Source organism: Anoplopoma fimbria, chromosome 16 (assembly GCF_027596085.1).
Source record: "Anoplopoma fimbria isolate UVic2021 breed Golden Eagle Sablefish chromosome 16, Afim_UVic_2022, whole genome shotgun sequence".
NCBI classification, from domain to species: Eukaryota; Metazoa; Chordata; class Actinopteri; order Perciformes; family Anoplopomatidae; genus Anoplopoma; species Anoplopoma fimbria.
This window is the reverse complement of record NC_072464.1, coordinates 8,732,135-8,757,311: the sequence shown is the minus strand read 5'-3', so window position 1 is coordinate 8,757,311 and position 25,177 is coordinate 8,732,135. Positions and strand designations below refer to the sequence as shown.

Sequence of the window (25,177 nt, the reverse complement as noted above, 5' to 3'; positions counted from 1 at the left end):
CAACACAAACATTTTTTTAATAAACAGAAGAAAAAAAACATTGATGGAACAGAAAATTGAAATGGCACATCACACATTTGGTTGTGATGCTGTCTCCCTTAGCTCTCATAAGGGTGATAGACACACATGTCATATACATACACTCACTACACCAAATAGGATATACAAAGACTCATATAGGGAAAAATACCACAAAGCATTTATTTCATGAATGTTACAAAATACAAAAAAACTCTGGGTTCTCATTAGAAAAAGTGAATTGTTTTAGTTGAAAACATAATACTGTAGGTTAGGAATATACACATTCTCACCTAATCAAAAAGGCCACTTACTGTTATATTTGAGGAATGTGAGGCTGAGGAGGCAGCAGGGGATATAGTGATGCTACTCGTAATCGTGCCAACACCTTTGACATGACAGCCGTTGGCGAGCACTTGAGTCCTTTGCTCATGTCGGAGATAGTACGGCCCGACAGGCTGCGGGATGCTGTGAGTCATACCATTCAGAGACTGGCTATATGGGCTCCCCAGATGGATATGGATCTTGTTATCCTCTGTGGCCATGATACCGGGACTTGTGTCGGTGCTGCCGGACCTCTGATGTTGCCAGCTGTTCTGCCGCTCCGGTGTCTTGCATTGGACCGCCTGATTCGCGGCATCCATTGGCTCTGGAGAACAGGTCCTGACGGTTACAATCTGAACGGGGGAGTTGCCGTGGTCGGGCGTCGCGGAGCGCGGTGAATTTGGATTCAACACCCGAGAGAGGGGTGCACCGTCAAGTGGGGAGATGGTACGGTCGGGGCTCGAAGGCGGGGTTTTAGTATTAACCGCGGACAGAGCTGAGTTTTGGATGATCATAATTCTCTGCTTAGGCGAGGCTCCGCTCGTCGGAATGACAGCTGTGCTGGTGTAGGACGTAGCTGCGTCTCCGGTGGGGCTGCTTATCTCGAGTGTGGCCGTGTTGAGTATGTGATGTGGCGTTACTTTGATCTGCAAGGGCTGCCCTGTCGTGTGCGTTAACATCATCACGTCTCCGTTAACCGCTTGGTGCATGTCTCCGCCGTTGGCTGAGCGGCTGCTGTATTGGCTCATGTTATTATTTGTGCTGTTCAAGCTGTTCAGGTTGTTGATGAGAGAGCTTCTTCTGTTTATGACCGCATTGTGGTTCGGGTCCTCATCCTCCTCTTCTTCTAGTTTCTCACTGTGCTCGCTGTAGTCCGGTGGCAGGCTGTCTTCTGGGTCAGTCTGAACCTCTTTGGTGGTCTGATGGAGGTCTGCAAAGCATTGTTTGTTTGCACCGGTTGTAAGGTTCTTGATTTGTCCATGCCGGTCTAGCTCGCTACACAGTTCCTTCATCTCTCTGGCCAGCTCTCTGTTACTGGCTTCCTGCTGGGTCAGCTTCCTCTGCAGCGTGGAGTGATCCGTCTGAACCCTGCTGATGGACTCCTCGGTCCCCATCAGCTTCTGGAGTTTCTCCTTCAGGGAGTCGACCTCTCTGCCCAATAGTCTGGACTTGACCTGCTCCTTCTGGAGACGGCAGAGGAGGAGGTGCTCCTGGTTGACCTCCTGCTTCTCTGCCTGCTCGTACCTGGATAGCTCCCTCTTTGCCTCCTCCAGCTCCTCTGCGAGGGCTAAGGACCTCCTCTGTTCATCCATGAACCTCTTTTTCAGGGACTCAAAGTCATTTTCCACCTTCATCAGTTCTTCCTCCAGCACCTCCTTATCCCGTAGTCTCTTTTGCAGTCTTTCTAGCTCCAGGGTCAGTTCTTTGACTTTGTTGTCCTCTGTGTGGCAGTGGTGGTCTGCGTTGTTTGGAATGGAGCTGTGTGTGTACTTTTCTTTCTCTTTCCTGTTTTCCAAGAGCTGTAACCTTTTCTTCATTAGAGTGATTTTACTCTGGAGCTCTCCATTCCTCTCCCCTTCGGTTTTTAGTCTGTCTTGGAGCTCGTATTTTTCCTTTGCTATGCCCTTAATCCTCTCCTCTAAATCAGCCTTAGACCTCAGTGCCTGCTGCCTCTCCTCTCTCAGCCTCTCTGTCATTGTTGCCAAATTGCTTTGCTCATTTCTTTTGCCCTCCTTCCTGTAGAGTTTTTCCTCAGCCTGTCGGAGCCTCTCGGCCATGGTCTTTCTGTCCTCCACCAGAGCTACAGTCAGTGACCTGAGCTTGGCCAGGTCCTGTCTAACCACCGACTCACTCTTTTCCAGTTGGCCTTCAACGGCTTCTAGCTCACTCACCCTAACTTTCAGAGTGTCAAGCTCGCCCGACAGCACCTTGCTCACCTCTCTCTCTCGCTCCAAGCTGCCCTTCAGAACACTACAGTCCTGTTTGCTCTTACCCAAAGCCTCCTCTATCCGGTCCAATTCGCTGATTCTGCCATTGAGTTCGTCCACCTCCACTTTCAAGCTACGGCAGTGGCTGGACTCCCTGGCCAGGCTGCGGTCCAGGTCTCGACACTGGTCCCACATGCGTATCAGCTCCTCGTCCTTTCCCTCCATTTCCACGACCCTTCTCCTCAGTAACTCGACCTCTGACAGCAGGCTTGGGGCTGTCATGGTGTTGTGGCATCGGTGGAAGGTGGAAACTTGATTAGGGTGCAGGGACTCAAGCTCCTCCTTCTTTGCGCCGGGGTGAGCGGCACTGACCTCCCGGTTGATGCGGTCAGCGACGGCGGTCAGTTGTTTGACGCGGCGCCTCTGCTCCTCCAGCAGCTCGCTCTGACACTGTTGCTCCCTTACGACCAGCAGTGCAAACGCCTTCAGCTTGGTGAGCTCATCCTTTAGCGTTGATACTTCTTTTTCACTTTTCTTCTCCTTAATCTCCTGGTATTCTCTCTCCTTTACAATTAGGAGCTTGAGTCTGTGGAGGAAAAACAAACAATGATGATGTCAAACTGAATTTGTTTTTGGCATGGTTTTATTGTGTAATTGTCTCATGTTTCAGCCTCCAAGGACACTTTGTAGTGTTTATTCTCAACCTCTTGGCCACAACTTTTAAACACAAATCATTTCCTAAATTGTGTATTCCCAAAACAAACATTTATTTATAATTTTCAGAAGAATGTGAATCACAATTTTCCCCTTACTCAAACTTCTACAGAAGCTAGTGAAACTTTTGTACACCTATCTGTGTGTTTGTCCGTACTTGTAAACCTTTAAACATGTAGCTATGTCCCTGTAATCCCACGTCGTTTTGCCCTTCTCTCCAGGCAGCATGCATTCTGTAGGATGTTTAGACTATTACGGCAGATGGTCCCTTGGCAGGGAGTGTTTGTTAATTAAGAAGTTCCTCTACCCTTGAGTACCCTTAACACTGCAGCCAATCACCCTCCTTCTGTGCCCCTCCAACGCTACCCTGTATCCAGCGAGGAGAGGCAGGAATTCCCCCCTGTTCCATAAGTAATTACAGGCTGGCTACATTTGCAAGTGCTGTCACTCCCCACATTTCCCCAGATGCGTGCCAGCAATGTACAAATGCATTTAATACACACTGTACATTTTTAGTCAAGTGTTATTGCAACTGAGGCACACTTCAAAGTGATCTCTCACCAGTCAATTTTAACTATTTGGAATCAATCTCATGAAAGTGTGTGGACTGTTGCTTCTAGTGTTGAGTACTGGAGGTATCCAGAGTGCTGATATGTCTGCTTGCATTTATGGTTTACATGCTAAGATGCATGTTTTCCTATGTGTCCATGTAGAAAATGTCCTTTTTTTTAGCATTTGATGAGAAGCATGTGGAGAACATTGTGTATAAGTAATGATTTGTCGATAAGATCTTTAGAGCAACTAATGTTATGTGTAAAATATGATTATGCACAATGTGTTTTAAGGATTTATACATTTTACATTTAGAGCATCTGTAGTTTTGCTATTAAGATCCCTATCACCTACAGATGTGTATGTGTGTGGGTGGAAGGGTTCAATATATCTCTATATGTGCATATGTAATGCTCCGAATTTAATTGATAGCTGGTATTTTAAGTTGATGGTATATTGCTTTAATACATAGATTAATAGTTTACACTACCTAACATCAATATTAGTTTTTAATGGTCTCACTTTTAGTTTTTGACTTTTGTTTTGGTAATAATGCTTCTTTAAATAACAAAGAAGTATGAACAGTATTGTAAACTTAAAAATAACATTTACAGTGTTAAGGTTTCAGTAGGTCTTTATTTTTTGTTTTTAAAAATACAGCTTAGACACTTTTTTGAATTGCTCTCTTGTTATTTCATACCAACTTGACATTGAAACTAGTTCTATCTAAACTCTGCGTGACCGGAAAGAACTTACTTTTCCCGTAACTCAACTTGAAGTTAATTTGTTTGTAGGTTAAAGCGTTTCAAAATACACATTACAACTTTTTCCGCTGGTCACAAGTATTTTTACTTTTCCTACCTGTGCTGTGCCGTTGGGTTCTGTCCTTTTTTTAAAAATCCTTAGAGAACAAATGGTCTCTACTCTTTTACCTCTCCCTTTCCCGGAGATCCTAGTGATGTGGACATTCCATCCGGAAAACCAAACATTATGAGAAGTGCTCTGCACACGGAGTCTCACTTGCAGTCCTTGGCGCCCATTACATCATCAGCAAGTCCTTATATGGGACTGTACAGGCTCTACTGATGTGTGTGTGCCCTGGCTTTCCTGTGTGTGTGTGTGTGTGTGTGTGTGTGTGTGTGTGTGTGTGTGTGTGTGTGTGTGTGTGTGTGTGTGTGTGTGTGTGTGTGTGTGTGTGTGTGTGTGTGTGTGTGTGTGTGTGTGTGTGTGTGTGTGTGTGTGTGTGTGTGTGTGTGTGTGTGTGTACTGGAGTTCAGCCCATTCCAGATGAGGTCATTGTGTAGCGATGCCAAAGAGGCTAATGGGAAGGACAGAATGTGTTTGTGTGTGAGTGTGCGTAAAGAACTAAAGCTTTAATCACAATTCAAACTAGAAAGGCTAACACTCTCAGTGTGCAGGATTAGTCTGAGCAAAAACGTTAACTATGCTGCATAAGGGCTAACTTGGCATGTCCTAGGAGCTGTAGCTCATACATACTGTAGTGTGTATGTGTGTGTATGTTTTTGTGTGTGTGTGTGTGGTGTTCCCATGTGTTTTAATAAAAGAGACATGTTTTGTGAGTTTTACTTTGCCTGGGGCCTGATAACCTGACTGAGAGATGACATCATCAGTTCATAGGCCCTCAATTACATCCATATGTCTCTCTTTCTCTGTCTCTCTCTCTCCGTTTCTCTCTCTCAATTCAATTTCCTAATTCAGTATGCTTCATTGGCAAAAATATTATTGCCAAAGCGTCAAGTAAATGAGATTATAAATAAAAAGAACAAGGTGCAATTAATAAAATCTGTCTCCTTTTCTCTCACGCTCTCTTTTTCAATTAAAAGGTGCTTTATTGGTATGAATGTTTAAATAAAATATTGCCAAAGCATTACAATACAAATATAGATCTCTCTATATATATATATATATATATATATATATATATACACAATAATAATAATCATCTGTCTCCCGCTCGCTCGCTCTCTTATTTTCTTCTCCATCTTACCCTCTTGCTTTAAGTTATAAATTGTAACTGCAATTTATGTCATTCTCTTGCCACCCTCTTCTGTATCGCTATCTTATGGCATTAGTCAAGTCAAATGCATGAGCTCAGTGGAATGGGAGGGATGACAGACTATGCCCTCATTATTCTCACTGCTAGTCTCGTCTATCGCAACGTGAATGCCAAAAGTCACAATGGAAAAATTAAATGATATTTTATCTCATTAGATGATACAACCACCAGCGCTGCAGGAGAAAATAAACATAGGTCTAAATGTGGCCCATGTTCCCCTCAGGGAGCACTAACTTTCACTATGGCACCCAGTTCCAGCTTTCACTGGAAATATACCTCTGCTGGTATTTCTTTCTGTCAAGCAAACCAAATCTAGTGTCCAATTAAAGGAGGGCTATTTCCTCTGTGCCATGTTGTCACCATACACGCATTTACAAAACAGCCTCAAATACACTTTTTAGGCATTTATGTTTTTGAAGCATTTTCACATCAGGCATGGAACTCTAGATTGTTCAAATGTTCAAAGAAAACAATAAAAGGTTGCATAACAGTGACCAACATTTGTGCCTCAGAAAAGCCAGATCATAGTTCATGAATGAGCAAACAATCTCTTCAAGGTTATTGAAAGTTTTTGTCAGCGCCAGATCCAGCAGCTCTGTGCTAACACAACACATTTTATAGGAGAACGGTTTCTAAGCATTTGACACATTATGTCATCTCTTATTGCATCGCTTGATCACGTGTCACTTTCACATATTTGTCACTTTATGCTTTGTTAAGCCAACAGCGTAGTGCAAAGTATAAAGTAGGTCTACAGCATTGATCCCAAACCAACTGTGTTATGTCCTTAAAATTAATTCTTACCAAGGCTGCACAGCCTTGGAAGAGTTACTGACCTCGCCAGTTATATAAATGAATGATGTAAGACCTGTATTCTGCTCCTTGTTGGCATTCTCTTTAATCCCTTAATTGATTGATTACAACTGTGGCTGCCTGTTTCAAAGTCAGAGATCACTGAGGTTGATAACGTTTCATCGTGACTTGTTTTTGTTTGTAACGCGATAACTTGATGATGAATGGACGTAGTTGTTGTTGATTATAGTAGGGCTATCGTTGAAAAGGGAATAATGTGTTGTTGGATAATTAGGAAATTGGTCTTGCTGCTCTTCACCCTAAGCACTTGCAAACTGATTATCAGCTGTGGGTAGCTGCAGATCAGACAACGGTGTTTTCAATAAATCAGCCTGCTCGATTAATCTGCCTCGACACTAAAGACTCTTTTTAAAGGAAAGGTCAGTAAGATGTGATATTTCTCTCCTTGTGGAATGTGAAGTAGAAATCCTCCTCATTCCTTGCAATTCCTGTCCAAACTGACCAGACTCCCAAACCAGAGTTCATGATGTCCTGTTTTTGCTTCGAGGAGGGGTTGGCAATCTAAAGCGCATTTCCCTCAATTACAAGAACGATCTGATCCCTGAAAGGCAATTCCAAGAAAAACCCTCAAACATAGCCCCCTATATGAGAGGAGCGCTCCCTGTTCAGTTGTCATAGCTCCTATTTTCATCCAGGGGTGTAATTTGGGAATATTGAATTTTTTTAGCTGCTGCCTTTGACAAATCCTCCAGATGTACTAAGCATAATGGTGTATAAGGTCACAGAAAAGGCATATTAAATATGCCAAAAGAAAAACAGCCGCTCAGGCAGTCTGCCTTGGATTTTCTTCTCTTCATTTATCAGCACGTTTAATAAAATTGAAGCAATGACTAAACTGACCTCATATGCTTTGTATAGCTAATAAAGAGGCCCAATAGCTTTCGATCAGAACAGCGGTTCTGCTCTGAAGTGATGCTCTGCCAGACTCTTATGGTAATTTATGCACTTCTTCTTCTGACACATTATTGGCTGGGCCGGCAGATGGTGGATGTGTGTCGGCTGTAAGGGATGGACAGATTCGGAACAGCTGTCGGTTTCCGCTATGACACAGCCAAGTTTACTCTGTCCTTTTCCTTTTGAGCAATTTTTCTAAAATGTTTCCTCCAACATGTTTAATGTTAAAGCAACCCACAGCGATGTGGGTCTATCTGCTTGTTGATCTGTCGGCCCATCACGTTGGTCCACGCCGGCCCTCTTGAACCACCAGCAGGTTGACTTTTTAGTAAAACGTCACAACTATTATTGTTTCAAACGCCATTAAATGATGTAGGCTATTTATATTGATTCATGGTTCACCGAGGATTCATTTGAATGATGTTGACGGCCCTCTAGCCACACCATGATGCAGGCATTTGTGAATTTAACGTTAAATATCTCAACAACTATAGGAGGGATTGCCATGAAATTTAGCAATCCCTCATGTTCCCCTCAGGATGAATTGAAATAACTTTGTTGATTCCCTGGCCTTTCATCATATGGGCATAGTTTGAATTTGTCCAATACTTTTGTTTATGACTAAATACTTGCGATAATGACATTTTCTTCAGTCCCAGCTGAACTTTGGGGTTAAAAGCCAATAATCAAATGTTAGCACACTAAACTAAGATGATGAACAGGCTAAACATTATAACTATGGGTCAGCATGTTGGCATTGTCACTGGGAATATTTCAGCATGCTAACTTTAGCATTCAACCCAGAGAACTAATGTGCCCTAAGTACAGCCCCATTGAGTCACTAGCATGGCTATAGACTCTTTTTGAATCATATTTCTAGATCATTCCTCTCCTTCATCTGTAGCACTTACTGGTGATGATGTATTGATGAGAAGGCCACATCAGTTGGGGAGCGAAAAACTAGTTTAAAAGTAGTTTGTGGCTGTAGGGGAAGAGCCTGTGAAAAGTTTCTGATTTAGAACCGAAGTGAACAGATGAGAGCGTGGATGTCTTTGGTGTGTTGAACACATGTGTGCGGTTAATACTGAGATGCTGTCAGCCCACTGACAGACCATAGGAAACACACACAGACTCAGAGCGTGTTCTGATAGCTGAGGTTGGAACATTGTGATGTGCACTATGTAATCATCCTTTGACACGCAACGGGGATCATGCTATGGCATAAAGTGATTATATGCTGTGACTGGAATTTGCCTTATAGTTCACTGCTTAAACAGGTCATCTGCTGTGCACATGGCACCTTGTGGAACTACTTTTGTAGGGAAATGGAAAAAAGGAGAGAGGGGTGCTGATTTAAAGCCAGGCTGAGTGGCTCTCTTAGCTCAAAGCATACGCTTTGAAAAGAAACAGGGAGAGAGATTGAAAGATAGTTGAAGTGGATTTGGAGTAGGAGTGGAAATTCTCTCAGTTAAATATTTAGGCTACTGCTGAGCAAAATGTAAGAAGGACAGGATGGAGAGGGAGATGAAAGGGACTGGCTGTATCACCATGTGCCTCGTGTTGTTTACCCTGTGGATAAATGCAAGCATTGACTCAGCTCAAAATCGTTTTGTGCCAAGCTCAAAGAAGCCGTAAATGCAGTTGGGAACACAAAGAAAGGGAATGTAAACACATTTCAAGTGTGCCTTAGAACCAGATAAATATATAGAGGCAAAAGAGCTGTGGATTTATTGTGAATTTGCAATGAGTAGCTAATTTATGTGTTTTCAGGGATGCATTAATTACTTTCATTATCAATTCATCTGCGGTTTATTTTCCCAATTAAAATCAACTAATTGGTTGCATTATAAAATGTCAGAAAATGGTGAAAAATGGCCATCATAATTTAGAAAAAAAAGTCTAAGAGCACTTCCTTTTGATTTATTGTTTTTGCACATCGGCCGTGGTCTTAGATAAACAGAAATATGTAAATGTACCACACAGCCCAACCTAGCATGGCAACTTCAGATTATGTGGTCCACAAGTGTGATGTTTTTGACTCATTTTCTTAAAAGGAATCGATAAAGGAGCTTGAAAATCCTCAGTCAGGAATGCATGAGCCACACAGGGTTCACACTGCACCACAGACTCGCTGTCTACTCATGTATTAATCATCATTAGGACAAGATTAACCACAAAGCCTTTATGTGCGCATGTTTAGGGTTTCCACGTTGTATTTGAATAGACAGAATTCCAGTAAACTTAATCGCCCTACTGGCATGGCTATTTCTGGTCTTTAATTGCGTGTGTGCCTGTGGTGGATCAGTAAACCTTTTGACTTTGGCACACAGATGCAGACAACTAGTCTCCTCCCAAGGCTGAAAGCCCAGTGCGGGTCCGGTCTCTACACAGCTAGATTACAGAGTGGACTCTGATGGGTACATGAGCTGAGAGAACCCGGGACTTCAACACAACGGCCCCGTTGTGGGCCTCAAATTGCATAGGAGAACCAGTGACCTCCTTCATCTTTAGACCTAGCTATACCCATAGCCACATCTAAATGTGCTCTCTATTTCTGAAGGGAATCTTTTTTACCCACAAGCAAAACCATCAGCCCATTTACTTGGTTTAGTAAGCGGGCCCCTATGTCCTGTGTTGTGTGGTATTGTTGAATCGGGCAGGAGGGTGCCAATTTAGACTGTACATGTAATTGCATGTGAGTGCATGTTTATGTGTTTACAAGGGTGAGTGAACAGAGCCAGGCCGGCCGCGAGGTCTAACCAAGTCCAGAACGTGAGGGACTGTGTCTGAGTGGAGTGACTCCTAAGTACAGTCTTGAGGTCACATACACTGAGGTGGTAGAACTGCAGCAGCCAGGAGAGCCTTTGCCCTCCCACTCAGCCATGAAGAGCATTACAGACCAACATAGACTGAAAGAATTTAAGCCTGCACAAGTGTACATCACAGGGCTCAGATCTGGCTCGTTCCAGTGTGCTGAGATACTTTAATCCCTTAGCCTCTTCTACACTAGCTGTAAATCCTCATCTCTTTTACATCGGGAAGGATCCTGAAAGGCATGGATGTTTCTACAAGTGTAGCTTCAAGGCAGGCACACCAGTTCAGTGGGAATATCAATGTTTGCCTTTGATTAGGCATTCATCTGAACCCTCTGGGGTTCGGTACACCAACCTCTCTCTGTCCTCCTCCAGTAGAGTGGTCAGGCAGTTGCTCTTATGGATAAAGGCCCGGTGGCTCCTCTCCTGCTCCTCGAGCCTGTGTAGGGCCCCGCTGTGAGAGCGGGACTCCTCCAGGAGCTGCTCCTGCATCCATTCGGAGGAGCGCTTCTGGGCCGCCACGAAGTTGTTGAGCTTAGGGGGAGAAAGGGAAAACGACACAGATGTGCAGAGGGAGATGTTGGTGTACCTTAGAGAAGGTGCCTAAGAAGTGGATACATAGTATATGAATTTGGCAGGTGAAGCTCTTGAAACGTCAATTTAAAGGATCATGTCACCCAAATTACATTAAGATGAATTTTTTCACTTAGCCCTTGGGGTAGCCATCCAGAAAGTCATCTATGAGCTTTTTAGATTTCAGTTAATATTTTTTTATTCCATGCTATAATTGAATGTTATTGAACAATATACAGGTTACTTTGGATAATCCAAGACTTTACTTTCAAAAGTTTTTATTGGAAACTTGTTCACCTGTTCAAAAAGAATGGAGGAAATTTACAGATGTTCTTATTATTGCAGGAGAATAGGTCCAGGGCCTGTAACACCTGTAGTACAACATAACAAATGTGTGCAGTTGTGCAACGATGCACGCATAATAGATGCACTTATGTCAGACAGTAATGCATTCCCCTCATTAACTTTGATCACCCACTCCATATGGTGTCTTTCTCACTATTGTGTCTAGTACCTCAGCAATGGGTTTTTTGTACACATCCTGCAGGTGGTCCTGCTGGGCCCGTAGGGAGTCTCTCTGCAGGGCACGGAGCACCTTCTCCGGTCTGCTGAAACCATATCGGGCCCCCAGTAGAGCTGAATCTGTCTCCTCTGGTTTCAACACAGCAATGACCTCATCTCTGGCCTAGAGTGACAAACATTCCAGTAGAATGCTGGCTTTAATTTCAGTATCCTATGACGGCTGCAGTCACTCACACAAAAGTCACATAAACTGTTTGAGTCACCCCGCATATGTGAAAATGTAGATGCGGGATGTGAAGGAAAAAAATCCCACCTGTAGTTCTCCCTCCAGAATACTGAGAAGAAACAGCAAGTCATCACGGGACAGCTCTTCCCTTGTGCGTCTGCCCTCCCGCCTCTCCCTCTTGTCTCGCTCGTGGGCCCTTGGAATAGTGATTTTGGGGGGCTGCATGGGGTGGAAAGGAGGCTTCGAGTTGTCTTTCTTTTGATCATCTTGATTCCAAGAAACCATTTTGACACTTTTAACAAGTGGCTGCATGGCTGTAAGTAAACCTAGGAGGAACTGGAGAATGACACATTATTGGAGGTGGCAGCTGAACATGGGCACAAACGGACGTGTGCTTCAGATCAAATAATCTTTTGTCTTTTTATTATCTAATGTTATTGTATCTATTTTCCCTTGTTTAAATGTGTTGCAATTTTTTTTATTTATTATAAAGCACGTTGCGCAACATAACGTTGCTTGTATGAAAGAAAGTTTATTAAATATGGTGTCTTTACAGTACAAGTGGTTATTTTGAGGTTTTCATAAGTGAACGTCTGATGCAGACTATATAAGCCTGTGGGGGTTAACACAAAGTCAGAAGGCGTCTTATCATCACTGTTAGTGTTACTGAAGTGGATAGGCCTGCGCCTGGCTTTACTTTGTTTGAGGCTTATGTCATCTCATAGTCTTACTCTTAGCACATTTACAACAATCACTGTCAGCTTGGCAGACAAAACGGACTGAAGGTTGCCAGAAAGTAGGACGATGATTATTGGCTACATGAGTGCGATATACGTGTGTGTGTGTGTGTGTGTGTGTGTGTGTGTGTGTGTGTGTGTGTGTGTTATTGAAGCAAATCACATGGGCTTAACAGTGTTAGCTAGCCAGCTTTTTCTGACTTGGTGTTCTCATCCCATATTTAGAGACAGAATTCAAGCAGGTTCATATTAGTGAAGGGTGATGTAATCTCTCTGCTGTTCGGCTCTGCTTCTATAGTTCAAGCTCTCACCGTGTCTGCGAACACCTCTGATTCTCTAGTTGTTGGTTGGTTTAGATAAATTAGGCCCCTGTGTTTTCCACCTTTCAGACAATGCAAAAAGCAATTAGGTGAAGTATAAAATTATTATATAAGTATTACTGTAGTTGTTTTAAGACCTCTGAGATATTCTGTTACTGAATAGGAAAAATATACTATTTCCTCTGCTCCCCCTCTCTATTTGTCTCAGTCATTCTCTCCTTTACACAAGCACACATACGCACAGACAGGCAGCGTCTACTTGTTGTCAACATGGTTCAAGAGCAACCTTGAGTCTATCTAAACAAGACGAACAACACCAGTACAAAAGGGGCAAACGTTGTGTAAGAAAAAGCACCAAACAGAAAGCGAGCTTCTGAGCTGGTTCAAACTGTAGCCAATGCTGTCCCTCAGCTGTTAAATGCCTGTGAGAGTGTTGGCTTACTTAATAGATTGTGTTTGCATGGAGGTATTTTCTCTTGGCCTCTGTGAGGAAGGAGAGTGACGATCTCAGCATCCCTCCCTTCCTCTTACCCTCTCGGTATCAATCAGGGAGACGGATGAAGCTGTCCTAGCTGTCCCTGCGTTCCTTTTACTCCACTTGTTTTCAGCGACAGGAAGGGATGATGGAAGCTCTTAACACAATGGCTGAGGAGTTTTCATGAGGTCACTTTTAAACTATCAGAACTTGCTGCACTCAGGAGCTATATTCCCCACAACATACAGCACAGGACCACTACCTATTACGTCAACTCAAATGATCAGATCTTTTATTTGTTTGTTTGTCCAGGAGCCCAGATTGAAAGAAATCACATTTTTGAGGGTTTAGAATTAAAGAGAACCTCCATCAGTCAGCTTAAATAGGTTTAGCCCAGTGTTGGTGGATCAAGATGATGACGTGTGGTGGAGCTGATGTGAGTTGGTGATCTTTGGCGTGTATTGTATTCTCTTTGGTGTCTCAGGGCCATTTCTATTTCTTTTCTCTGCCCGTCTGACGGTGCCGTTAATGTGAGCCGTCAAGCCAAGACACATGCCTCCGTGTCCTTGCCCTTGGCCTTCAATTGACTAATGGTGATTGTGTCTGAACACCTCACAATGCTTGCTGTCTCACACACACACAGATGGCATTAGTCAGACTGCGTTCGTCTTTAGTGTGCTCACAGTGTCTAGACAAACACGTGTGCACTCACTCCCACATGATGCCAGGCATGTGAAAATACCTCTAAACCTAAGTTCTGGCTCAGAGCCAGAGTTTGCCTTAATAATGGTTGCAAGGGTCGCCCCCACTGAGGACCGTCCTGCTGGCAGGCAGGTTGGCAGTCGCACATGTAGCTGGCCACCTCTGTTTATTTATCCGAACACCAACCCGGGGCAGCATGCCTGCCTCCCTCCTGCCTGCCCCTGTCTAGTTTAAAAGGGCACCGGCGGTCTCGGAATAAAACATTAACACTCAGCAGAAGAAAAACTCACTTAACTGCACTCACTATCAACCTAAAACTGGTCTGCAGTTGGTAGTTTAACAGAAAAAGCCAATAACATGAGCCAATAACATGAGCAAACAACCTGGCCCATGGCCCTCAGGTAGTTTAGGTTTGAAACCCCTGCTCCAGCATTTCATTTTCCATGAGCAGCTCATATCCACTTTATATCCACCTGTCAGGGGACGCTGGCTCAGTCTATGCCCTGGAGTCCTCTTTGGCTTTCCAGTTTCCAGGGTTAAGTTGGCACTGCACTTTGTAACACGCACTCTGTATGGCTGATGTATGCTTTGGGGCGAGTACAGTACTGCAGGCATGGCTGGTAAGAGTGTTGTAACAGAGAAATGATGCAGCTAGCTAGCTAGAGATGTTGAACAGCCTCTAAATGTATTTTGTCACCAAGAATCCTGCTGTTGTACTTTATGATAATGACTGTGGTTAGGCTGCACACATTGCTAAATGCTTCATACGCTGATGACTTGAGCATAAATACACAGAACATTAGATGACAATCAACCACTATTTAATGCAACTGTTTTTCACTCTGTTTAAAGTGTTACACTATTGCATTTTCATGGTCAGGGAATTGAACATAGTTTTCATTAGTTTTGACTCTGTGTCTTGATTTTTAAATTTGCATCCATTAATGCTACCAGAGAAGGATTATAAAACTAAAGAATGCTCTTGGATATATATCAGCTTTTACAGCAACTGTGCATGTCTAACAAAGCGCAAGGGTGATTTACAAACGTAGTTATGTTGCGCCTATAACATCATTCCCTATTATTATTTGGGTGTGTTTTGTTTGATGCCCATGACAGAATAAGTAAAATATTTGAGTACGGCTCCAACTCCCCTTTTATTGCCATCGATAAGTTTTAAGTGCCAGATGTGGCAGTGTTCCTGCCGTCTGTGCTGTTTTTAAAGTGCTCAAGGCTTACACGACTACTGAATGTTGAGTGTGGGGCTGATGAAAGGGTACAAACATTTTGTTAGGATACAGATTCCTATGATTTGAACCCGGGGCTGCACTTGGAATCAATATTTTCCTACTCGCTGTCAGTCTTCAAGTGAACTTTGAAGTCTAGATAAGGCTGGTGTTGGTTTTTGAACTAAAATAAAAGTTAAGTTGAGAAAAAAAAACGTTTTAAAAATATAAGGTAATGCAGTGCTATGCTATGCTTTATAGTTACTAGACAGTAGAAATGAGACTGACCATCCCAATAAATGTAGTGTTTATTTTTGTCTTGTTTTCAAATTGATGCATTTCGTCATTTGTTTTGAATGACTTGTTTGCTCGTAGGTGGTCTCTTCTACATTATAGTGACTGAAGGCCTATAAATCAAATGGCAAGCATAGCTCTGGAAAGCATAACAACAGCCAGTTTAACTTCAGTGATGTAATGAAATGTGCTCATCATTGTTTCGTAATGATGTAATGTTTGTCCACGAGAAGTTCTTTATGTTGAGCAAGAACTTCTTGACAGAAGCTCATTGAATAACGTAGATGTGAAATTCTACCATTTTTCCGTTGATTTTGTCTGAGCTGGTTTCCGTGCTTTGGGACAGGCGTGCACTTAACACACTAACACAATTAACCCCTATCCTGACCCTAATATCGGATGTTAGATTCCACATTTATTGCATCACAGTCTTTTGTTGGGGATTGATAGAAAATGAAAGAAGCCAACAGTGTTACAAACATCATCCATATGAGAGCTGTTGTTGGGGAAATTTAGTAAAGAACAAGAGAGGAATGTATGCAAAAATGAGGATAAGGTCTTAAGGTAAAAGCCTATATGATCTTTGTCCAACAACAGTCTCCCCATTACATAGGTTACAATATGTTTACAAGGCGAGGGGAGAAAAGGGTTTCCTAATTTGGTCCTTGTGAAAGCTTAAGAGCTTTGGGTTATTTACATAACCTCATGTCTCTGATTAGCACCTCCTGTGCGACATCATCAGGAGCTCCTATCACACTCTGCCACCCAGGATGGGCTTGACTCAAACATGTGAATGTCACTGACCCAATTTATGTTAGGGGGCTTTACCATATCAGATAATTAATGATGCATGGAACATAAAGGCCAGCACTGAAACAAGTCAATTTAGCTTGACTTCTTTTTCCTGAGTTACCACTCTTCTGACATTAAATTCCTGAGAGGCAAACATCAGAGGTTTGTGCCGTGAGAGACATTTGCTTTAACTGTTACAGAGTAGAGCACCAGCTGATATGTGACAACAAACAGATTCAAGGTCTTGCTTTACTGTATTTACTTTATACTTTATATTCATGTAGAACAGTTGATGGGGAAATTGAAGAGCATTTGATCCATCTTACTGTATTACTCGTTGCACCTTACTGTACATCCAATACTCCTCCTGCTGGTGATACTACCTTCCTGCACTGCATCATGTTTAAGCTATGGTTTAATGTCCTGACAAACCCTAACTAAAACAAGGATAGCCAAATAACTATTACTCCAATCACGCATTGGGGAAGCTTGGCAAGACAGTGGATCCTCCGTGGATTTAACCTTTTCTTTTTTTCAACTTCAGTTTACCAGTGTAAAAAACGAAACCCTTGGATTAGCGACAAAACAATCAAAAGTGAAACAAGTTATTCAATACAAAGTCAAAATGACATTGGACTGAATGGGTTGGGAACAGGAACGTGTTGGAAGCCAATGAATTTGTAACCAAAATGGTATTCCACTCTTCCTCTGCCATTCCACTATAGCCTGCTTGTTAATTTTGTGCATGCAGCCTAAAGTCCCCATTGATTTAACAATAACACATGCTCAAATTGTGGCTTTAGAGAGGAAACTGCAGGCCTCTAAATCCAATAACTGCTACACCCACTAACACACACAGGCACCACTCCCAAGACCGGTCAATACTACATGTCTTGAGATGAGTTATTGATTGTTTAAACAAGCGCTGAATTGATTTCATGGAAAGTATCATATTGTTTTTATAGAAGCGCACAACAGAAATATTGCACAGTATCTTTGGGGGTGGGGGTCTCCATTCCTGTATATGATGGAACGTGTTTGGCCTGTAAAGAGGGATAACTGACCCTTTAGCCTCCCTCAACTTAAGTGGTATCTTTAATCAGAACAAGTTAATTGTACTAATGATTCAGAGCCTTTCTGAGGTCATGGCCGACACAGTTTTAATCAGTTTTGTAGGCACAGTGCCAGTTTACATGAGTGAGCACATCACCCTTAAAAACTAATCTGAGTGCTATATGTCTGAAACTGAAACAATCAACCGTTTCCTGGCACCGGTCAATTGATCCTCTTTACATCCAGTCAGCGCCATTGACCATCCATTAAAACCAGTCACCTCTATTGATCAACCATTAGAGCTGACCGAGCGGCCCCATTTCCCTTCATCTGAGCCCTCTCCATAGCCATTGACTTTCATTGATCTATGGTTAGCTGAGCTGTTAGCTCGTTAGCTCGTTGCCTCGTATGGGACTGAGAGCATACTCGTTTCCTCCTACTGACTCCACCATCTGGAGGGAGTGTGGCGTGGAGAAGATGGAGGGGGTAAGGCTTAGGGCACATTGAAGTTATTGACCTTCTCATAGATCGTTGTCTGCTCCTCAGGCAGCACTCGAAACGGCCTTCCCTACACATCCCCCCCCGCAGCATTCTGCTGAATCAGTTGCTTTTTCAGTTCGAGGACAGCAAACATCCAAGTGAAATAGGGACTTCAGCACACTGAATCAACACAATAGTCTGTTTGTACTGTGTCTTCATCAGAGTCAAAATGGACAAAGACATAAGTGCAATCAGTGTTCTCTAGTTCTCCCCCCCCATGAGACACTTTAGACTTAGTTCTGTTTCCTCTGTGTTATTAATCTGGTTTGCATTTTGTTAGCCGCTGTCATTGTTGTCACAGCCTCCATTCATTCTTCAACCTTTTATTCTTGGCCAATATATTCATTTGTTGGTTCTTTTCATACTTCCTACGTTTAAGAATTATTTCAGCGCTTATATTGTCATTTTGTATTGCAATTTAAATGTGGTCTATTGATTTTTATATTGCCCTAGAAATTGCTTTGGCATCAGTCTGAATGCAAAATTATGCAGGAAGAATTACAGAAGACGTTTTCTTTCTTTCCTCTCACTTTACCACTACAAACCTGCACAGTCCAGTGCTATCATTTAATATATGCAAATTAAACATAACACCTGAATAAATTAGTTTAGATACATAATAAATCCTACAGATTCTTCTAAAAGCGTACAGTATAAGGATGGTGTTCATCCTTCTTATACTGTGAGAACTGAAGCTGTTCAGATGCCCTTGGTAGTCTCACATCTTAACTGTTACTTTGTGTTCCCCTTTAATTTGTTACCCATTTTATGTCAGGTTTGTTGGGCTGTTTTACTCCAGCAGTGATGAATAGAACCACATTAGAGCCTCATTCATTAAGTCCTGTGTGTCTCATTTCAAACCATTATATCGATCAGATAGGCGCATCATCCTCAGCCCAGTTTGGTTGTCATTAAAAGATGCACTTTGCGTGTGATTAATCAGTGATATGTGCCTCTCACCATCCATTTTTAAGGCTTTAATATGTCAGGTGCTAATTACAGACAGATTACAGATTGGATGACTTTACATAAATTGGGCCCCCAGGCCCTCATAAATTAGGAGTTCTCCAGATAAATGTTGTGTTTCACAGCATGTACAAAGATAGACTGAACCAAAGCTCTTTTTCTTTTACCCCTAACTCCTTAATGACCTGTAGTGTGCTTTTGACTTGCATACAGTACAGGAAACTATCTAATCAGATACTTATACCCCAACCTGAAATTGTCAGAAATGGTTGAGTATAGTCGTCCCACTATGTGATGCAAAGGAAATAATCTAGATGTTTGGGAGGAAAAAGGTGAGGCAAAAAATGTTTGTGTGGTTGATTGCATTGTTGGTGACCATTAGAGATATTTCATTACTGTTTTACAGGGTGAAAACAATAACCCTCTTAAAGCTGTGCAAACTATGTGTTTTTACATTATTTACAGTTACCTGTACAAAAATATGTGCGTTATTACGGTTGTGCTAAGTGAGAACTTCTGAACCTACAGGCGTATTGTATTTATGTGTACTTCACAGCTCATTGAGTACAAAACAGGCTTTTTGTGTTGTCAATTCATATACATAAATTGTGGATGTAGAAGATGCAAATCATATTAGAAAGGTTAACTTTTCGCAGGATTCGTTCTAGACACTTTTACCTGGCTGCCTTGCTGCTTTCTTTTAAATATTTGCTAATTGGTTTTGTTCAAATATCAAACTCGTAGATGGATCCAAACACACGTAACCCAAAACCCCGATCCTACCTGTAAATACCATTACCGGCAGGGACATATACACTTACCTTCTGCAGGACAGGTGGACCTGGACCGCTTACTGGTCATATATAGGCCTGGACTTTGCTTTGATTGTAGTCCATTTATCTCCAATATATTGAAGTTCTCCTCCGTGATTAGTCTTCCTTCTGCCCTTTGTCCTCTGTTGCCTGGTCTTTGGCACCTGTGTATCCATACTTTCCTTCAGCATGAGAGAGAGAAAGGGGTGAGTTCTAGCAGAGCAAGAGAGTAGTTAAATGATTGCTTTGACCAATCAATAGTGGGAGTGGTCTTTAAGCAGGAGTGTATGGCTGGACAGATGACTAACAAATAAGGACGAAGGTCTGGGAGTGAGGGATGATGTGGTTATGGACTTATAGAATGGAAATGACCTGCTAGAGAGAATGAGAGAGAGTTGACTAAGATCCCTTATCCATCCTTCACAGTCTTTTCTTTTTTTAATGGTCCTCAACTATAATGCCCCTAAGGAAGAGTTGTAAAGTGAGAAAAAGCACTAACAATAAAAGGGTACAAGGAGGACGATTGGAAGAATTGATTGTGAGATGGGAAATTAGAGGACAAGGCAAAACATCTTGTGTCAGAGGTTAGGATGCATTCACACCAAATCTGGCATTGCAGTGAAAACAACAGTCCTAGCATTCTTATGAATAGTGGGTAGTGTGTTTGGGCTGAGGCCATGGTTGGTACAGAATCAACTTTTAGAATAAAAAAACGCTGCGGGGGCAAATAACGTAACCGACAATCAATGAATGAATGAACTTTATTTATACAGCACCTTTCATGCACAGAAAGGCAGCAGAAAGTGCCTAATGATTGAGCAAAAAAACCCACCAAGAGCACCAGTTTTAAAACTACACACATACACAAGGAGGAAGTGAGAAAATGAGTATTTTATTACCAAACTAGAAACAGACCACTGCTGTATTGTTTGATTGAATGATTGCAACCCACAATTGGCTAACCCTCCATATACACACTAATGGGCTGTAAGGCGTCACAAAACACTTCATTTAAACTCAAAAACAAGCAGCGATGTATGCAGGAAAACCGCTTAAAGCCATAGTGTAAGACGCATCATTCAATCTCGCGAAAAAACAAAAAGAAACTCCCCATGCTGTCTGCACACGTAACAGCAGCTGAGTGGCGGCAATGTACTCAGCTGTGTGTGTACTGGTAGTTCTGTTAGCCAAAAATATCATGCAGTTTGTTGCAGCAGAATGCTAGATTAGCCATGGACAGACACAGAAGTGCACACTCACTCACTGGCAAACGTGACCGCATGATCCACCTGGTGAAGAGGAAATATTATAGAAAATCATAAAAGATTAAAAACAGTGAACTGCTAGTTATAGGCAATATGGTAGGCAGGGTGTTCCATGTGTTTGGGGTGTTGTGACCTTAAGGTTCTTAGGATCGTACAACAATAGGGAGATAGTGTGATATTAAAGGGGGTGAGGCCATTTAGGGCCTTTAAAAACTAAAAGACTTTAACGAAATTCTAAAATATAATGAAGGGTTAGTTCACATAAATAGGGAGTTATATGATATATTAACTAATTTTAGGCTTTCTTAAAACCCTGGCAGCAGCATTCTGAATGTTCAGTTGTTTTGCATTGGGTGCTTTTGGGTAGGCCAGTAAACAAAGCTTTACCGTAGTCCAAACAACTCGGAACAAAAGCGTGAAGAGGCTTTTCTGCATCTTGCTGGCTCAGTAGAGGTCTGACTTTGGCTATATTGTGCACATGATAAAAGGAAGTTTGGGTCAGTTAATTAAAGTGATGTTTGTACTGATGTGCTGATTGTATGTGAATGGATGGCTTGGCTTTTGGGAGTGCTTTTAGAAAAACACTGATCTCGTGTCATCTGTTTGCTTAATAGGCATTGAAAAGAGTAATCTCCCAAAACGAGGTGGTAAATTAGATAATCAACTACTTAAAAAGAAATTATACTGGATTTAGTACAACTGATTTATAAACCTTTTCACCTTGCAGTCTCAATACCGAATTTGATCTGTTGTTAACTTAATATATGAACTGATTCATCTTTTTTTATTATTCAGTTCTTTTGGACAGTTCTTCATTGGTTAATCAGAACTCTCACTATAAATTGACTTAATTTGAATATACATAAATATATAGTCTTTTAGCCTTGTACTACATCCCATGTCTTTATTATTAAATTGTTAATCTTGAGCCCCCCCCTTTTGTAGCCCTTACTTTTATATTGTCCTCTTTATGATTTAGGGTTATTAAGACATCTGATTATCTTTGGAACATACTCGAAAATATGTACTTTTTATGTTGTCAAAGAAAACAACAGTGTTGGATAGAAATGTTGATTTACCTACCTTTTCATATTTAGTGATAGTGATGAAGTCAGGTGTGTCCCTGATTGGCCTTGAGAAAGACCTTGTTTTTAAAGTTATGTTAATTCATTAAGGGACAATTTAAAACTAAATCGCTGAATGTAAAAAACTGTTGTTGCTATCAGTGAGTCCCAGCAGGTGTTTTCCATCAGTGGTTAATGATATAATACCTGTTTTTGTGCTTCATATTAGGTTTGGCAAGCAGTATTACATGCTTGAACCACCAGACACACATAAGCAGATTCCTCTGAACTCTCATAGAAGTCGTTAGACATCCCCGCCACAACAGGCTCTTACAGATACTTGAGACAAATTTGACCCGTGTCCACTTAGAGAAAGAAGATAGAGGCAATTATAGTCTGCGGGAACTCCATAGAAAAAGTCGATTTTTTTTTTTTTTTTTTTTTTAAGAATGCACTTACAGGAAGGGCACTGCATTTAAACCACACATTTATTGCAGATCTCACTCTGGCATCTGTTTTTAAAGTATTTTGAACAAGGCTGCATCTATGCCAGAGGGTCTGAGCATGACCTCATAGCATAAGACGAGAGGTATGCGCAGAGAAGTGGTAGCAACAGAGAAGCTAAATATAACCACATGCTTGGATTGAGGTCTGCTGCATGATTGTTATCTTGGGGAAAGTTTGTTTTCTGTGTTCTCTCTAGTGACTGAAATGTTCTGCCTGGAGAGCGCTTGCACCTGATGAGCATCCCCAACAGTCTGAAACATGATGTGCAAATGCCAAATCTCTGGTCCAGGGGCAAAGCTATGTAAACGGATTATATAACTACATAAGCCTATATCCATGGGTTATGTCTAATAGAAAAACCTGCAATGTGTTCTCAGCTCTGTGTTGCCTCATCTTAAAAACATGAAACATATCTGTCGATCTCGTTCAGCTTTAAGGCCTTGTTTTTAGCTGTTTCTGTTAAAAGCAACAAAACTTAAAGTCCTTGATCGTGTTCACATACTTTTCCAATAAATCAGATTCTGATTCTGAATTTAAAAGTTCATTCATTTTGCACTGTAGTTACAAGTTAACCCATATGTGTAATGAGGAAATTTCTCCCTCTTGTTTTTTTTGCCAGATGGGTCTGAGGCCGAGGAGGAGACACGACAAGAGAAACAGCCGACAGAAAAAACAAACACAAAGACAAAACCAGAGAAGAGGAAGAGTGTAACAGAGACGACAGATAAGGCCAAGAAGAAGAAAAAGACTGAACAGGTATTATAATGTTTTTCCCTTCCTGTGTAAAAGCTGCCAATTTCATTTTTGTTTTTACAGCACACCTAATGAGTAAAACAGTTTTCTTCTAAACCACTATGTGAAACGGCCGGATGTTATTCTTTTAAATTAAAAAAGATATGTGGAAATGTTTCAAATGAATAGCACAAACGTGTTCTGTGTCATGAGTAGTAAAATAATAGAATTGTGGTTATACCAATGTGATGAATTGGACTTTTGTGTGTTTTTAGAGCTTGAACATTAGGCAATAATTAAGTAAATACAATATCAAATAGAATATATTTCACCTTTGGATTGTTGGTTGGATGGATGATTTAGCATATTTGTGCTTTTTTCTTTATGTTATAATGAACTCTGATTTCTACCCCTGTGGATTAGGCACGATTCATTTCTTGAGTTCTTAATTTAAAATGCATTGCAAACACTGATTCATATGTATTAAGTACTTTTTTTTCTAAATTGAGTGTTTTGCATGTATTCTTTTCACAGAAAGAGTGTGTGATTCCTCAGAAGAAAGACACTGAGGATGACAAGTCAACTAAACCCAAAAGAAAGAGGAAGGTGAGTCTAGTGACACCTGCTGGTTCAAAGAGGGACAACGGTCTCTGGGCTTAGTGAATACTACTGTACATGGCTGTGTTTTGTTTTCCAGAAGAAGACCATTACAGATGTCTTGTCCTCTTCGGAGCCTAAGCCAGGCTGTCCGGCAGACCTGCAGAACTTGATTACGCAGCACTTCTCAGACAAGCGCTCTGTGATCGAACAGGAGGAGCTCCAATTGCTGGGTGAGTGCAGGGCAAGTCTCCTTTAACTGGAAAGTTTGGTCAATATCTGCTGATCTATTGATTCACTGAGGTCACCGTCTGCCCTCCTCCCGTATCTTCAGACTCCTGCTTCCTGTCCAGTAATGACTTGACGCACACCGTCTCCTCGTATCTGAAACAGGGTGAGCGGGGTGTTCTAAACTAAAAAAATCTCCTATTAGCTGTTGACCTTTTAAAACAAAGACTGATCTCACTTTTCTACTCTTCTTCCTGTTAGTTTGTCCCAAGTGGTCGAAGATTCAAAAGCAGCACACGGAACAGAGTTCTGTGGTTCTGCTAGTCGTCTGTAGCTCCGCCTTACGCGCCATTGAGCTCATCAAGTAAGTGATGCACCAGAGGTGTTTGTTTCAGTTTCTTCTTTTAAAACTTTTTTTATTTTATTCACGCAATTTGTTCTGTGTTTTTCAGGCAGATGACAGCCTTCAAGGGCCCAGCCAAAGCAGTAAAACTTTTTGCAAAACACATCAAGGTAGTAGAGACGACAGGTCACTATGATAAATGTGGTTTGTGTACGGCGATGCGTTTTGTCAGAACAAAATGAACAGTTCTCTTTACGTTTTGTACAGATAGAGGAGCAGGTGAAGCTGCTGCAAAAGGGCGTCACCCACATAGGAGTGGGGACACCCGGCAGGATCAGCGCTCTTATTGAGAAAGGTAGGTGTCGGCACAACTGGTCCTCCTGTTTGATAAGACGTCCAGGGCTTTGAGGTTGATCTGTGCGGACTCTTGTTTTTGGTTCCAGAGGGTTTGAGCTTGAAGGCGTTGAAATACGTGGTTCTGGACTGGAACTGGAGGGACCAGAAGCTGAGAAGGATGGTGGACGTTCCTGAGGTGAGCTACTGCCCCCTGCTGGACTGAAAAGACTGTCAGCATGTTTTGACTAATCCTACAGCATGGTTTTATGAAGTACATTACATTACATTACAGTCATTTAGCAGACGCTTTTATCCAAAGCGACTTACAATAAGTGTATTCAACATAGGTATTCAAGAGAACTACTAGTCACCAGAAGTCATAAGTGCATCTCCTTTCTTAAACAAGCATCTAAAAGCATAAACCAGAGCAAAAGTATAGTTCAGAGGCAAATTAGTACGAAAACAATAATTGCAACAGACTAATACGAATATAATAAGTGCTACAAACTACTACGAATAGGATAAGTGCAGTAAACGAATACGAATTCAGTAAGTGCAGCGAACTGATACGAATACAATAAGTGCTACGAGGAAGGCTCAGGGTAGTGCTTCTTGAAGAGGTGAGTTTTCAGCCTGCGCCGAAGTATAAAAAGAAATATGTTTTTCTTATTGTT

General features: G+C 41.8%; 2 protein-coding genes across 3 annotated transcripts in view; one reads left to right on the top strand and one right to left on the bottom strand.

Annotated features, from left to right (window-relative positions):
* LOC129104406 (filamin A-interacting protein 1-like) lies at window positions 1-19,587 on the bottom strand. 2 transcript variants are annotated; one of them, XM_054615077.1, is made up of 5 exons: window positions 19,441-19,587; window positions 11,602-11,850; window positions 11,281-11,451; window positions 10,549-10,727; window positions 1-2,856 (listed from the first exon to the last, which is right to left on the bottom strand). In XM_054615077.1, the coding sequence occupies exons 2-5, from the start codon at window positions 11,824-11,826 to the stop codon at window positions 312-314; spliced, it is 3,120 nt and encodes a 1,039-aa protein (XP_054471052.1). In that variant the 5' UTR covers window positions 11,827-11,850; window positions 19,441-19,587; the 3' UTR covers window positions 1-311. The 2 variants fall into 2 exon arrangements, 1 of the variants encoding a protein (XP_054471052.1); XR_008531801.1 differs by lacking the exons at window positions 10,549-10,727; window positions 11,281-11,451; window positions 11,602-11,850; window positions 19,441-19,587 and adding an exon at window positions 4,398-4,523 and having other exon boundaries at window positions 2,770-2,856.
* The window catches only part of cmss1 (cms1 ribosomal small subunit homolog), a 30,627-nt gene that overhangs the window by 4,353 nt on the left and 1,097 nt on the right, over window positions 1-25,177 (top strand). The window contains exons 2-9 of the mRNA XM_054615076.1: window positions 22,887-23,023; window positions 23,534-23,605; window positions 23,697-23,829; window positions 23,931-23,990; window positions 24,086-24,188; window positions 24,277-24,337; window positions 24,435-24,522; window positions 24,611-24,699. Coding sequence (XP_054471051.1) covers window positions 22,887-23,023; window positions 23,534-23,605; window positions 23,697-23,829; window positions 23,931-23,990; window positions 24,086-24,188; window positions 24,277-24,337; window positions 24,435-24,522; window positions 24,611-24,699 — 743 coding nt within the window. The remainder of the gene's footprint in view (window positions 1-22,886; window positions 23,024-23,533; window positions 23,606-23,696; window positions 23,830-23,930; window positions 23,991-24,085; window positions 24,189-24,276; window positions 24,338-24,434; window positions 24,523-24,610; window positions 24,700-25,177) is intronic.